This window comes from Molothrus aeneus, chromosome 5 (assembly GCF_037042795.1).
Source record: "Molothrus aeneus isolate 106 chromosome 5, BPBGC_Maene_1.0, whole genome shotgun sequence".
Taxonomy (NCBI): Eukaryota; Metazoa; Chordata; class Aves; order Passeriformes; family Icteridae; genus Molothrus; species Molothrus aeneus.
In genome coordinates this window covers 49,783,872-49,799,735 of record NC_089650.1, presented here as the reverse complement: position 1 = coordinate 49,799,735, position 15,864 = coordinate 49,783,872, and the positions used below count along the sequence as shown (strand labels likewise).

At 35.2% G+C, this 15,864-nt stretch overlaps 1 protein-coding gene across 5 annotated transcripts in view; it reads left to right on the top strand.

Annotated features, from left to right (window-relative positions):
- GRM8 (glutamate metabotropic receptor 8) overlaps positions 1 to 15,864 on the top strand; it is a 315,543-nt gene that overhangs the window by 183,774 nt on the left and 115,905 nt on the right. For all 5 annotated transcript variants that reach the window (XM_066550668.1, XM_066550665.1, XM_066550670.1 and 2 more), the window contains one exon: positions 10,483 to 10,683. In XM_066550668.1, coding sequence (XP_066406765.1) covers positions 10,483 to 10,683 — 201 coding nt within the window. The remainder of the gene's footprint in view (positions 1 to 10,482; positions 10,684 to 15,864) is intronic.

Here is a 15,864-nt window from a genome sequence, read left to right as displayed (position 1 = left end):
GTGCTGCCAATGGAGTGTGTACAGCCAACCTGCTCAAGGAACAGGCGCCTGTAATGTCCCTAATTTAGCAATTTTAGCAATGAAGCCAATCAGTTCTAATTAGTTTGTGATTAAAGAAGTAGCTGTCTTCTAGGCTGTGCAAAGAGTACTGGGTAAACTGTCTTCCAGTTTTAGACTGAAATCCCCTTCCAGAAGGCAATCGTCCATGTCCTGTTCATGCCATCAAGCAGTCCATTAACTAGCTGCTTAGTTCTAATTGATGGTGCTTTTATTTTTATCAGGTCCTGAAAAAACACCTTTAATTACACTAGTGAGGAAATTACAGATTTTCACCTATGGAAAATCGTGAATTTTGGCAGTTGTCTACGCATCTTGTAGAAGAAAATTAGGTTTCACCATCTCCAGTAAATAACATAGGTTTACTTTGACAAAGGTAAACATAGGTTTACTTTGACATAGGTTTACATGACAAAATTATAGCCTACAGCAATCCAAACTTCTTGAACCCATGTTTTCTATTTTGACTGTCAAAAATTACCTCTTGTCATACAGAAAAATATAAAACAAAAAAAGTATTTAATTCTCTATAACCATACAGCATCTTTCCAACTGGCTACACAAAGTGAAATCTACTATTTCTTTTCCTCATCATACCCTACTTCTGGCAGTGTGATGGGGTCATTAAAATGGGACAGAGAAGGAAGAGACAGTGGATAGGGAAAATGAAAAAGGTAATGCAACATTTTCTTCAGCTTTTAATATTGAAAAATGTTACTATTGGATCTTTTACATGCTTAAATTCATAGTTGTTCCTTTGCTGGGAAAATTATGATTTCATTGCTTTCCTTTTTCGGTTGCAGTTGAAAAAATTCTCCCACTACTCCTTCCTGAAAAAACCCCACTCTTTTCTCACATACAAATTCTGTCATGAATACTTCTATCTTGTCTAGCTCTAAAAATTTCCTCTTGGAATTTTGATATTGTGAAACCCAGCAGAAACCTGGAGTTAAATTATTTTAAGATTCATTATTACATTTATTTTCATTTTAAATTGGTTTTTATGACATTTGTTTTGAATTTTTTTTCCTACTTGTCTCCTTAGCAGTAACATGGAGCCTTGTGAAGTAATTCAAATGTGACATATAGGTATTGTCAATCCTTGCAACAATTGTAAGAAAATAGAACAACTTAATTTTTTCTTATTCTCACAGCAGCTGACTAAACAGTAGGTAGTATGTGAGACACTGTTTTAAACTAGCATACATATTTATCTTGCACAGGACTAGTTCTCTACTAGACAACTATGTAGTTTAAGCTGGGTACATAAGAAAGTCTGTTCAGGGGAGTACTTCAACTTGTTTTCCTAAATGCTTGTTTTTGGAGAGGGTAAGTGTTTTCTTTGAAATAAAAAACTTTTCTTTAGGTTTGACAATTAACTGTTACATTGCTAAAGCTGCATGAGATGCATCCTACCTCAGCAACCAACTGCAAATACACAGAGCTGATGAACGCTCCCTTCCAGGAGCAACCAAAGTTATTCAGTACTTCATGTGAATCATGGCATCAAAACACTTAGTCTGAGTGGGAATTCACAGTACATTCCAAATCTATATTTAAATTCTCTGCATCAAAAAGCTATCAAATATTCATTGCAGAAATGGCTCTGTTAGGATGTTGCTGTCCCTTAGCTTGCAGACTTCGAGCCAAGCCAGAGCAGGCATCAAGCCCACATTACCTTCATGGTAAATCAGCCCAGCACTCTGATATCAGAAAAGGCACTTCTACATAAAGCTCCTTCCATGGAAGGAGCTCCAACTGAAGAGGCCTTGAATTTCTAAAGTATCTATAGCTGATGAAAAGGGCACATAAACATCTCAATCTGCTACTTTGATAAATAGCTGACTACAAATAGTTTGCAGCCTGCATTGTTCTCTGCTCTTTTGGAGCTTCTCATCAAAATAAGAAAGTTGCTTGAACCTCTGTTTAGTAGTAGTTAATATGATTAGTTTAGATGTTGCAATATTTTTGGTGAAGTCTTGATGCAGCGTTACTCTTTAGTCTCCAAATAGACTCATAAAATATAGTGGTCACAAATGCTTCAGAAAGTGATGTGCTTGGATGCTTATTTTTCTGTATATACTTCCAAAAAATGCTTTCTAATTGCAAGGAAGTCCTTTCTTAAGCATGATGTCAATCAAGTTTATAAATAAAAATAATACTCCTGAGGACAAAAGTCCCTTCAGTTGCTTGTCTGAACCTTAAATTTGAAAGCTCTCATGGTCAATAAGCAGAAGAAAGGATTTTTATACGTACTGCTGTATGCATTGAAGGTCCTCTGAGTTTAAATGCTAGCAGAAAATGAATAAATTCAGTTACTTTTACTGAATCTTTACTCTTGCTGATAGCCTTTGCTGTAGGCTTTGGAGTTATACCCTGAAGTCTGCATAGAATTGCTTGCAGCCTGTGAGGTTTGAAAATGGTACCAGTTATTTTAGCCTATGTGCCTGGACTAGTTACACTAGCAATTTCTTCCATGGTTAGAAATTCCCATGGGTAATTTCTGTTGGAAAATGTAGATCCTATTGACACACTTATCTCGAGATACAATTTGTTTCAAACTTGAGAAATTCAGCAAAATATTTGGTTGCCTGTTCATGCTAACACTAATACTGAGTATTCTGACGGAGAATAAAGTTTGACCAACATGTAAAATGTTTTCAGTAAGGTAGTCCTTAGATCTCCATGTTAGTGAACACTAAGAAAATTTTTCTTTCATCTTCATGTTATTTTGTTCAGAAATAACAAAACTAAAACTTTTGACATGGTTTCATTATGAAAAATGCATCTCTTTTTATATTTAAAACATTTTTCCTGTACTGTTTTGATTTGGTGAAAAATCAGTAAAGCAACATTTCATATACACAAACCAAGCTGACAAATTTTGAGGTGGAAATTCCTTATTTTTGCTTAGAATTTAAGGAATGTTATTGGTAAAACTCATCATTTTAGATTTGAAGCATAATTTCATGTGTTACTATATACTGATATATGCACAATAAAATCTTAATGTGACAACTTCACCTTGTGCATTCAATTTTTACTGTTACAAGTAAAGAAAAATAGACATGATTAGAGGGTTTAAAAAAGTGTGATACTATAATAAGATAGAAACAACAGCCTAGCATTAATATGTACTAAAACTAGAAGTATAGAAGAATGAAAGAGAAAATGGATCATGAATACTTCTCAATGATATGTGGTAGGAAATTTGAAGAAGTATAACAGTCTAGCAAAACTGATAAATCTCTAATTTCAGTATCTTTCCTAAAATAAAAACAGAAGAAGCAAGAGGGGAATGAGTGATCTTTAAATGACCATCTAATTATTTAGGGAACCCTCAGAATACATGCAAATATTATATAGAAATGTTTGCAAAAGTTGGCTGTGGTTTGCTCTCTGGATTGAAAGCTGGACAAAATCTAATGAAACCTATTGTGGTGTCAGATTTATTTATTACTCTGCATCCTTACTGAGTAATGAAATAGTCTCTCTTCGTTTTATTTAAACTTCCAAAGTGTCTTTCTCTTTTTCTGCAGGTATTTTCTGCTCTCAGGCTATCAGACACATGGTGGTCAGAAAATGAACCAATGAACCTGATCTCTACTTTTGTAGTTTCTAAGCTGCAATCTGTTTATAACAAGGAAATACAACGTTTGAACATGTTATACCCAATATCAAGTTCTGTTCATACTAAAAATTATGTTCCAACATGGGCAATTCCATAGACACTGACTAGTCACATGCCTGAAAGGAATATTGCTTATTCCACTGTATTATTCCAATGTATTCTTTTATCCACATTTCCTTTTAAATGTGTAGTATGGTTCTTGGTGGGGTTGGCTAAGGAGACAACATATCCTATGGTGTATCCTTCTTATTTTAATGCAGACATTGGTGTTTAGCTAAACATTGTCATCATAGCAAATCTTGGCTCAGCAAGATAATTTACACAGCACTGTCACTGTTAGATGTAGCAGACTTGTTTTTTAAATGTATGAGAATTCTGAGTGCCTGTGTTCCCCAACTCTGGACACTGTTTCAAGGAGCTATAGTTAAGCAATACTAAGGCACTAATTAGGATAAGGAAATTTTTGCACTCTGATAATAACATTCAAACTGTTGTTAGAGACTCTCTCGAAGTACATAAATGATAAAATAGAGAATCTTATTTTAGCAATGCAGCCTTAGTTTGCTTTCCTAAGAGAAAACACTAGTAAATGTCACATATAGTAATAGGAGCAAAACACTCCAATATAACTATGATAATGCTTTAATTCCACTTTGGTACATATTACTGTGCATTTGCTAGAAGTGTTTTTCTGAAACATGTGTCTGATTTACTGTGAAAGTCAGGAAAAAGTATATTTCCAATGAAAAATGTCTGTGGGCAGGCCAAGAACTTTTTAGATGCTTCAGTTACAGAATCAAGCAAAAAGAAAAGTTAGTTTTTCGTTTATGGTGATGTTAAAGTAAAAATTATTGGAGCATATTGACTTAATGTGAAATATTCTTTTTGCTATTTTACACTTAAAAAGTGTTTAAAATATGTGAAGTTTCAGTCCAGTTCTGAATAGGAAATTTTTTAAAATATCTGTATAATTATAGGGATTGAAAAGATTTTTCTCAGACTTTTTCCAACTGGTCTTGCTGCCTTGTAAGTTTTTTTTTTTGTTTTGTATTTTTGGGGTTTTTGTGAGTGAGAGTAAAGAGGCATAGCCCCCAAAAAATTACATCAAGAGACAATTCACTAAATCACAAATCCACATCCATCAGTTGCCGGAGAACAGCAGGCAGTTAAACTGCTTCATTTCACTGTCCCTGCTTCTACATTCTCAATTTTCTTTTTGGAATGGCTGAGAAAATTGATATAATCCTTGGCTTGCTCTCTGAATTGCTTCCTAAACTGACACCACACTATTACAGAGAAGCCTCAGGTTTTGTGATGCTCTCTGCAAACTAACTCATGCATCACTGTTACCATACAGCTGTTAGAAAACTCAACTCCCCCTCCATAAATGTATATCATGCCCTCAAGTTTCAGTAACAGAAGATGATGATCTGCATTATTTGTTCAGAGAGATCAAACTCCATAATGGGTGAGGAAAACAGCTGAATAATCGGGAAGACTACAATAGGAGCAACATATGCTCCTGGTGCTTCCTGCAGAGCCTGCTGAAATGGCTTAGTTACAGATGCCAGCTTTCTGTGGAAAACACTCTTGCTGCAAAGGTGGGGAGTTCTAACCAATTCTGAAAAATAGAGGATCATCATGCCTGAGCTGAAGAGTGGGAGACCACTTACAAATTACTGTGTTTTAGTTGTGATCGGGATTGGCCCACAGAAACAATCAATTGAACACAATATTTGTCTTTGACTTTCTTTGCTTCCAAGTGCAACTTAAGTAAAAATGTTCTGAGAGCCAAGTAATGTGGATAAATAATTTAACAGTAAGTAAAAAATATGAATTTCCACTATGAAATAAAATATATTACTATATATCTAAAATTCAGACTTGTAAAAACAGAAGTTTGGAAAAATACCCCAACTGTATCAGAGATGGTCCAACTGTCTTTGAACAGTAATTCTGCACAAGCATATATAAAAGAGGCAGGTAAAGAGAGGCAAATGGAATAAAAGCTGTTCATGAGAAAACTTTCTAAGACCACTGCAATTTTTTCTCCCCTCTTCCACATTACTTGTCCTCCCACCATTATCCCTGGAAATTTCTCCCCTTATTCAAAGCACAGTCCCTAAAAGATTTGTTTCCTGGCACTTATGAGAGGTGACAAGGTCACAAAAGAGTTGGTGGGATTGTGGACAGGAAGGGGGAATACAGGCTCTAGATAAAAATCTTTTCTTGCCAGTGACAAATCCACAGTTAGGGGATTCTTGGCCCTCCTCATCACTGCTCAGCAAATAGTTCTCACTGGATGAAGGACAAGACATGCCAGTCTAATATTTAGTTTAGTAGGATACTATTCCTGCTCACACTACATCCTCATACCAGCTGTCTCTACTCTTCTAAACTATGGAAGCCTTTTCCTGTGTCCCAAAGCTCTCCAGTGCCCAAAACTTTTCTCAAACCCTGCACGACTACCATTGTTCCAATATGAAGCTCTAACCTGCTGTTGTATACAAGATCCTTGACTTCAGCATCTTGTTTTCAAGTAACATAAATTAAGATTTTTACTAGATATATGGGATGGAATCTAAAAAATATCAAAATAATCAGGAGAGATAATGTAGGCTGCATGTACATGAATTGCTTTCAATAATACTAAATGGAAACAGATTTGTGAGACAGAAGGAATGGGATTGCTCTGAAATGTTAGGAAACCAGTGATTTTCAGAAATGGTGCAGTTAAATTAAAGGTATTGTTTTCCCTTTATGTCACAAGTTACAAGACGGGTATATCCATTTGCTTTATTTAGAATTTTTTATTTTCTTAAGAGAAAAATTACTAGGAACTTTGCGCTGAAGTTTTCATATTGTCAGGGACTTATATGTGTGCAGAAATTATTTCAAGAGCTTTAAGAATGTCATTAACAATAAGTTTTCTAAAACTTGGATGAATTATGCAACATTTATCACCTACCAGGTTATCGCCCTTCTGGTGAGATCAGCAACTTAAGGTTTGATTTTTTAAGTTACTTATTCCTCTCTCATAGGTGATATCATCACCCATGTATGAGTTCATTATCACCTCAGCTATCTTACATTAATCTTTATTTACTTACTGCATGATCTTGAATTTTCAATGAAGATACATTTTAATTTTTTGTTGTAAAGGCCTAATTTATCTTGAGTATGCTCCCTGAAATCTCTTGATTCCCAATTCACACCCATGGAATTGACAATACCACCTGCTTCACCTTCTTCCCCCTCAGACTAGTAGCCCCAGTCACATCCCTATCCACTTAATCCATGTCTCATCTTCCTACTATTATGTTCCTTATCTTTCACTGCAATAGCTGAGTTACACCATCCTGAGCAGGATTCACATTTATTCCTGCAGCATAAGAAATGCAGGATGAAAAGGGGAAATGATGTGCAGGTATGGAGGCAACACCTCCAGCAACAGTCCAGCTTGTCACTCTTGCTCAGGAGCTGCAAGAGTACTGCAGCAGCTCTTCCACATTTACAGGCTTTATGGGTTCATTCCTTTGGCTTGCTTTAGTGTTCCCAAAAGAGGTTTCTAGTGGATTGATCCAGGAACAGCTGACATTTCCTGGGCTAGTGTCATTGCTTTACTAAATCTTCTCAAGCCAAGATGATAGCATTAGTTCTTATGTCTACACACTTTCTTCATTGGTTGGAGAAAATCTTGACACCCTGCTGATGTCAGGTTTGCACTTTTCAACAGCTGGATTGGGAGACCTGCTGGAAAACACCATTGCACATTTCCCTGGATTTCTGTTGTTTTGGAGATCAGGAAGAGATGGTCAGGAACTGGTAAGCCCAGTTCTCATCTCAGTTTTTGACACTGTCAGACCATGGGTCTGCCAACTGCAGGTTTGAGAACTGGGAGTACCTTCTCACTCTCTTTGATAATGACACAGCTTAAGTAATTTTCCAGAGGAAAAACTGTAGGATGAGAAATTGAAGTGATCATTAAGGAAGCATTAAAATATTTATTTTATGAGGTACAAATTTTTATGTTCCTTCAAGTCACCAGTGTGTGTAGAAACATGCCTTGTAGAGCAGAGAGTCAAGCTATAAATAAACAACTATTCCTTGGCATACAAGTCTGAAGAAAAATTATAATCATGTCTTCCAATCAAGTAATATTATATCTGTAGGAGCTGACCATATTTATGGTTTAGACAATATGCATCATTTTGTTGCTATACATGAACATCTATTTACAGCAGTGCAGCGTAATTTAAGTTGATGAGTTCTTGCCATCCTTATAAATTGTTAGATGTTTGAGAATTCCAGAAAGAGAAAATGAAAAGTTAAGAAGAAAGAGCTTTTTTTGCTGTGATTTTTAGTTATGCAAAGTGCAGAGACTCCTCTTGTCTATTGCCTTCTGGGTTTAACTGATTTAAATATTGTAATTCTGTGATGGTCCTTACCCCTTTGTATGTATAGAAACACATTCAGTCCCAATTAATTAGGTTTTTCCTCTATAATTTATGTGAAAAATTAATTTATAGTAGCATATCTGTGAAGAGTGAAGGTACAATCTCATGCCATGGAAGAAATTTATGCAAAAAAGTTTTATATGTATTTAACTACGGTATAACATAGGGAAGAATAAAATGTTTTTTTCCCCTTTTAAAATCTGTATCACTTAGTACAATACACTTTCTTAAGTGTTTGCAACATTTAGTGTTTTATGACTTAGAATTTATTACAGAAAATATTTCTGCTCTGTTTTTCACCAGCTCCCCACCCCTCAGCATACACTTACATCAATTTATGTGATGGGAATTATATTTATCTTGGCAATAAAAATGGATCTCCTTTTAACTCCTCCTGTCCTGCCCATCCTGTTTAGAGAATGCGGAAGCTCTGGGAGTGCATCCAGGTTGGACTGCTCTGTGCCTGCAGCAGTTCTGTAAACTCTGTCCTTCTCTTGTCCCAGAGTCCTTAACAAGGCAGGAGCAATTAAAGTGGAGATCATGAGCTCTAGCCATCATTTGCTGTTGGAAGGTAGTTCCCAAATGAAATAAGTCAGTAAATTTGTAAACTAATTAAGCTTCATGTTTTCAATCCTTCATGTCCTCTTTTATGTCTGGGCAATGCACTGCAACTAATTGTGTAATTTTCAGCATGTTCAAGGAAAGATTTTTCCTGTTTATTTATTTGCAGTAGAGTTGCATTATTCATTAATTATTGTCATTCATTAGAGAGCATGTCTTAAAAAGTGTCTGTAAAACTACTTGTACAAATCACAAATATGATCTCTGCCTTCCTCTTCAAATGGTTTTTAGCTTTTCAAGAAATAGTGATTTTATGGTTTTTTTTTAACTAATCCCTGAGGAGAAATAATAGCACACCATGATTTTTCAAGGCTATCTATTGCTTCCAGTGCTCAGGGGTGTTTAAAGCACAAACCACTACTGCTTGTCAGATTACAGATTTGTTCATATGTTATTACTGTAGTGCAAGATGGAGGTACTGAAGTGCAGCAGACAAATAGAAGAAAGGTTTCTGAGTATGTTCCCTGACTTTTTTCCCTTGTCATATGTGCTTGCATACTTTGTCTAAAGAAAGATCTTGTGTCCACTATATTTTCAGACACAAACAGTGTACTTTTATAAATTTGCACTCAGCAAAATTGATACCTTGAACTAATTAAATCCTGTGTTTAGATAAAAAAAGAAACAATAAAAAAGAAAATAGAGAGTTAATATTTTTTAAAATTTTGCATAAACGTTTGTCTCATTTCTATATAATCTTAGATAATATGATTGGATTATTTGCAAATTGAATGAGTTGATAACCTGGTAGATAACCTAGGTGTCTGTTCAGTTCACTGAGGCAAAAGGAACTTCACAGTATATTTCAGCAGGGCAAATTTCACACCAAGATTTGCCAATCACTTTTTCTGTGGAAAATGAAGATTTGAGCATCAAATCAGCATCTGAATTTCTATTTAGGACGTGGGATTTCATGTTGATTCTTTATTTAAAATATAATTTTTCTGATCTTTCTATTTAACAATTCCACTAAGTAATATCATCTATTAACATAAAACTTCTCTTATACTTGGACATAGATGATGAATTTTGGCAATCCTGCAGAATAAAAATCATATGATGTATTGATTTGCTCTGTGCTCCCTCTAAAGGATAAATGTCCCTGTAGGAAACAGCAAAGAGTACATGGTTCTCAATGTGAAGTGTTATTCAATAGTAAATACAGAAAATGTCATAGAATAAGCAGTTTTCACTATGGAGACAGATGGTCACATCACTTGGCTAGCATTCAGCTTTTTTCCCTGAGATGTTTAAATAATGTTTATCAAACAATAGACAGGGATAAAAATCAAGGTAGCCTTAAATTTATCTAAAGGAGAACAGCAGGCTGCTCTAGAACTGTCCTATAAATGACAATAAACAGCTCTTGAATGAAAATCAATAATGTGGAAAGAGAATTTTTCTACTGTGTTGTAGAAATACATATATCTACATATATTTTTCTTGTAATGATATGTTCTGTCCTCTTTCCTTGCTCAGAGATCAACATACTGTTTACATACCTGGCAGAGTGTACAATGATTAGAGGCAAAACCAGATGGCCATATTTTTCCTTGTCTTGTTTATTTAGATGATGGATAGACGAATCCTGACTTTACCTGTCAATCCAGCTGTAATTATTTACATTGCAGTGTGAATTTTTGCATGCAAGTGCTCACGCAGGTACACGCTTGTGCACACACCAATAGAAGTAAACTCTTTCTCTTTCTTCCTCAGGCTTAGAAAGAATTGCGAGAGATTCAGCCTATGAACAAGAAGGAAAAGTTCAGTTTGTCATCGATGCAGTGTATTCCATGGCCTATGCCCTGCACAACATGCATAAAGATCTCTGTCCTGGATATATTGGTCTGTGTCCAAGGATGAGCACAACTGATGGTAAAGAACTGCTTAGCTATATCCGGGCAGTAAATTTTAATGGTAAGTTACATGGACTCTTTTTTTGCCCCTCTCTTCTTCAGATGTTCCATAAGTGACAAGTGGGGTTTTATTCTTTATATAGGATACTTTAAGGCACAGTGGAAAACAGGATTAGAAGCAGTTCTCATTTAATCAGAACTGTGAGTTTTTCCACCTGCTCTGAAACCTCTAGTGTATTTTTCATCTTAACATTTTTCATCCTAACATTAAGCTGCTCCCAAAAGAGGCAGATGTTAAAAATATGAATCTGTCGATCAAAATATTCCAGTGAAAAGCTGCTATTATGGAAACAAATTGAGGACTCATACAATCTTAGCGACAGAGTAAAAATAATTTGACAGTGCTTGCTTATGTATTTGCAAGAAAAAGAATTTAAAAAATACCCTTTTCAAAATTTCCTTCTAAAATTAATTAATAATCTCCTACATAAGTAAATAGTGAAATTGCTTTTGATTTGCATATTTAAATTTCAATTAAAACACTCACTAGCAGTTCCAACCTCTTTTCCATTTCATTGTTTTTGACTCAGTAATTTAATGAGCTTTAACACAACTACAATATGTATTTTTAAACAACACTACATAATATTCTGTGGAGCTGGGATCTGCCTGCTGGGGAAATGTAGTTACAGGTGCTTATGCTGTTAACAGCAGAGGCCAATAACAAACAGGATTAATTGATGAATATAGATTTAGAAATGTGTAGCACGTACTTGATGGTGAAATAAAGTTGCCAGAACCCTAAATTGTTTCATTAGCAGTAATATTTATTATAGACAATATTTGCCATTATTTTACAAAGAAATGGAATGATGTGCTTTGCTCTGTTATGGTTGGGATTTTTTTCCTTACTTGGTGGTAATTCATGTACTACACATGCCTTCTGACTAACAGAGAGAAGCACTCTCTATCACAATTCATTCCAATGACCTCAGCTGCAAGCAGTTTTGAAAAAAGCACAAGGTCATTTTGAATTTAACTTCTGAGTGGAAGCTTTTTTTGCTTTAGGTAATACACCAGACCACTTGGTTGATACAAATGTTGATTATAGTTCACAGTTTTTTCTTTCTATGCAATTTTTATGAAAAGGAAATCCCTGCCTCCAGGAATATAAAGTCAAAAGTCTAAATGATTCTTTAGTGATTTTAAAGAACACCTGGAACGCAGAATGTTGCTGGAAAATGGGAAATATTGTGATGATGAAAAAGGTAGGAAGCATATTGTAAGGTTTGCAGTGATAATTACCTACATTTCCAGTAGATGTTTTTCTGGGTCTGTGTTGTTAAAGCATAAAGTGATCTATTTTCATTTGGTGAGCATGAAAGTTTAGCATAACTAGATAAGCTGTACATTTTTATATGAAAGCTTCCACTCCCTAGATAATTATATTTCATCAATACCTGTAAAAATTTCTGTTGCTGACTCTAAGTACGGCAATAAACAGAGATGAAAGCATTCTGGATGCTAAGGAAAATGTATTTGATTTTGAAACAGTGATTTACTGAAAGAGAGGGGAAAAAAAGAATGAAGAAAAAGAAGCATTTATTTGAGGTTAGCTTCCTGCCCCATACTAGGCTAGTCCACATTATGTACCAGTGTACCAATTGTTTGGGTGTGTTATATGCCCAAACATTTTATTTTCTTAGAGGCATAAGAAGAGGCATTCAGAGGCATAAGAAGAAGATGGTCTTAAACACTTTGCCTTTTCCTATCAATCCACAATTCCTGTTCTTCAGGGCAGCTCTACTGCTGTGTCTGACAGAGGTGAATATTTTACATAGGTTACAAGACTTCCTGTGCTGGGGCTAAACAGCAATGCTGTGTGATGTGATGCACATCAGTTTTGATGTGCATCCTAGTCTCAATCAGTAATAATGTCTTATATTAAAAATTAACTGATAAATGAAAGGAAAACCCTGGCTTTCTTAGCCATTCCAGATACCATTTTTCTACCCTAACAATCATAGGAGCATGGCCCATCTGAAGCTGTCAAAGACCTCCACCTACTCTAACCCTCTGCCTGGTTCAGGATCAGCATAATCAGGTTCTTTAGGACCAGCATAATCAGGTTCTTTAGGACCATGCCCATCCAGGTTTTAAATAGCTGCAGGGGTGGAAAATCCTCCAGAATTCTCTCTGAGTAGTCAATTGCAATATATAATCAAATTCACAGTAAAAAAAAAATTATATCAAGAAGTAACTGGCATTTTTGAGACAGGCAGTTTTTTCCCTTTCTTCAATATTAATTTCTTAACATGATCCTACCCTTATGCATATTAAACCAACTTCTCACCTCTATTCAGTATATCCATTTTAATCATGTAGTAGTGAATAGGTTCAAGTCCAGTTAATATATTGACACATTCAACTTAGTGGTTTTCACCTCACAAAGTGTGATCTGTGTTCTGAAGGACCTCTGTCTTATGGAGGGTATTTGCAAGGGTGAGAAAACCCACATTTTTCTGTTTATTGGAGTAACTGATTTGCTTTTGGTTGCAAGAAATCTCTTTGAAGAGCATTTATTTTGGTTTACTTAGTTTATTTTAATTTACAAATTATGAAGATTTGCTTCCTGGAAGGATTCATCTGTGTAATATTCCATGACACCTTCATGTCTGAAGGGTGATCATAACCATCAGTGCATATTGAAATGATGTGATTGATAAGACATTTGTTTCTGCTTAGATATTCTTTCACTTGTATGCTAAATGGAGAAAATCTCATAGTTCATCATGATTTTAAATCAGAGAGAACTTGACTGGTAATAGAAATAAAGAAATTTCTTTACACAAGATGTGAGTTACTGCAGAGTGTAGATTCCTGTTTTACTGTTGCCTGTGTTTTTCACAGGAGAGCTAGGAAAGAATGGTCTCTAGACTTATATAATTTTCATTTATAATGGGCATTTTAAAACTAATTTAATTTAGTAGGAAAAGAAACTTCTAACATGCAAGTAGTACAGTTTATTACTGTGTATACCTAAAATGTTTCCAAAAGAAAATAGAAAAGCAATGTTCTGAGATATGGCATACTTAGTACCTTGGGTTCTTGATGGTTACTTTTAGCAGACCATAACCAGCCCGTCTGTTTCTTTGGTCAATTAATATATTATTTGATCAACTTTTGAAAGTGGTTCTATTAATCTTTCTTTTTCTCAGGCAAAAAGCAAATATTATCATTTAAGTTGTTCTTATTTTAATAAGTTGCCACATTTGAAAGATTTTTCCTATCTCTCTTTTAATCCAAATGAGATATTTATGCAAAACTGGTATTTCATATTTAAAGCTTTGTAAAGAGAAGAGTTTTTCTCTTAATTAGATTTATAAATGGTGATATGCACAATAGGGTAATTGTGGCATGATTCAATATGTTCTCCCATCACATTACTCTAGTGTTCTCATTCTATTTAACTTCATTATTCTGTCTACAAAACAAGCAGGTGTTTTATAAGAGTTTTTACCCTGGCAGGTGCTGAGTGCTTCATGAGAAGTTTTCTGTTGAATTCAACCTAAGTGCTCATCAGTTAACAGGAACAGGACTTGAGCATGCATTTGCAGTGGATGGAAGTGTTTCAAAGGTGGTTTTGTTTTGATTTTAAGAAAAAGATTTGTCTTTGTACTTCCTTCCAGGCAAAGAATTACAGCATGGATACAGTGCTATTTCTTGGATGGGAATAAAACTCTCTTTTTTCCCTCCACCCTTTTTGTGTGTGTTTCTCTCTCCTCCCAAGCTCTGTCTTTCTAGGCAGTGAAGAGTAGCAGTTTTTTGCCTACCTTTAGTCATATATTGGTATTTATATTTATATTTACACAATTTAGAACTTTTACGAATAAATGTAACTCTGTAACAAAATGTATTTACAGATATAGCATATGAGTTTTAAACTTATAAAGGTAAGGTCAGCACTTGACCTCTACTCGCATACTTGAAAAGAGACATCTTATTTGCTTTGGTGGGCTATTTTTCCCAGGGAGTAATAGGGATACTTGGTAATTTGGCTTTTTTCATGCAAGCAGGGGTAATAGAGAATGGAGCAGATAATAGGTGGAAGCACTGACTCCTCTCTGCCATCAGTGCTTAGGTAAATGTTGTCTGCTTCTTCAAGAGGTCATTGCAACATCACTTCCCTCTCCTGGTGAAGAAAAGACTTGAAATATAGTCTGAGTGTGCAAACTTCTCTGGACAAAGTACAGCAATGATGTTGCTTTCTCAGATTTTGTGATAAATCCACAAAAACACTGGAAAAGGCTGCTTAAAAAAAGTTGTGGAATCTCCATCCCTGGAGACACTCAAAACCTGGCTGGACACAGGCAGCCTCCTCTAGCTGAGTCTGCCCTAAGAAAGGGGTTGAACTTGGTGATTTCCATAGTTCCCTGCCCACCTCGGTCTTGCTGTGATCCCATAACATTACCTGGACTTGAAAGAAAGAAAAATATTATCACCTAACCCCACTTTACAATGTTCCACTTTTTTCTTCCGGAACTAATTTCATAGTCTGAGTGGACGAGAAAGCCTTGCTGTTATTTGTTTTTTAGATATGTTAATTTAATGCCTTTGAGGAAAGATTAATTTTGGCTGAACACACAGAGACACACTGCAGCATTAACCCCATTTAAAAAGAGAATATCAAAAAAATTCATCCTGAAATGGCAGAATAATACCAGAGAATGAGAATAAAAGAACAGAAGCTAGCAGGCTAATTCAAAATAAGGTGTCGACTAAAATAAAAATTAATGATCATTCTATCACATTGTAATATTTGTTTTTTCTGACAAGATAGTATCTATACAGAACATTTAAAGAAACCCCAGAAGAATGAGATTTTTCATAAAGAATTTTGAACCCCCTAGAGAATCATTATTGTGGAATCAGCCATTTACAAAATTAATCTTCCTCTGCTATCTTTTGAAGTTGCTAAGACATCAATCTATGCAAAACTCTCTTGACTTAATATTCAGCTCAGACTGCTTTAAATGTTTTCTTCAAGAAAGCTGTCACCTCTCTATTCTTTCATGGAGTACAAAATTTGCATTCTCAAATCATTATTTATCATTAAAACAGAAGCTTCAAAATGGTGCACTTTCAGGCTGATAAGTTTTGACATTTTTTGAGGCATTAAGCACAATAGAACTAAACGTCCCCCTTAAAATGTACTGGTGCTATGCTTCTCACTCAGGTTTTT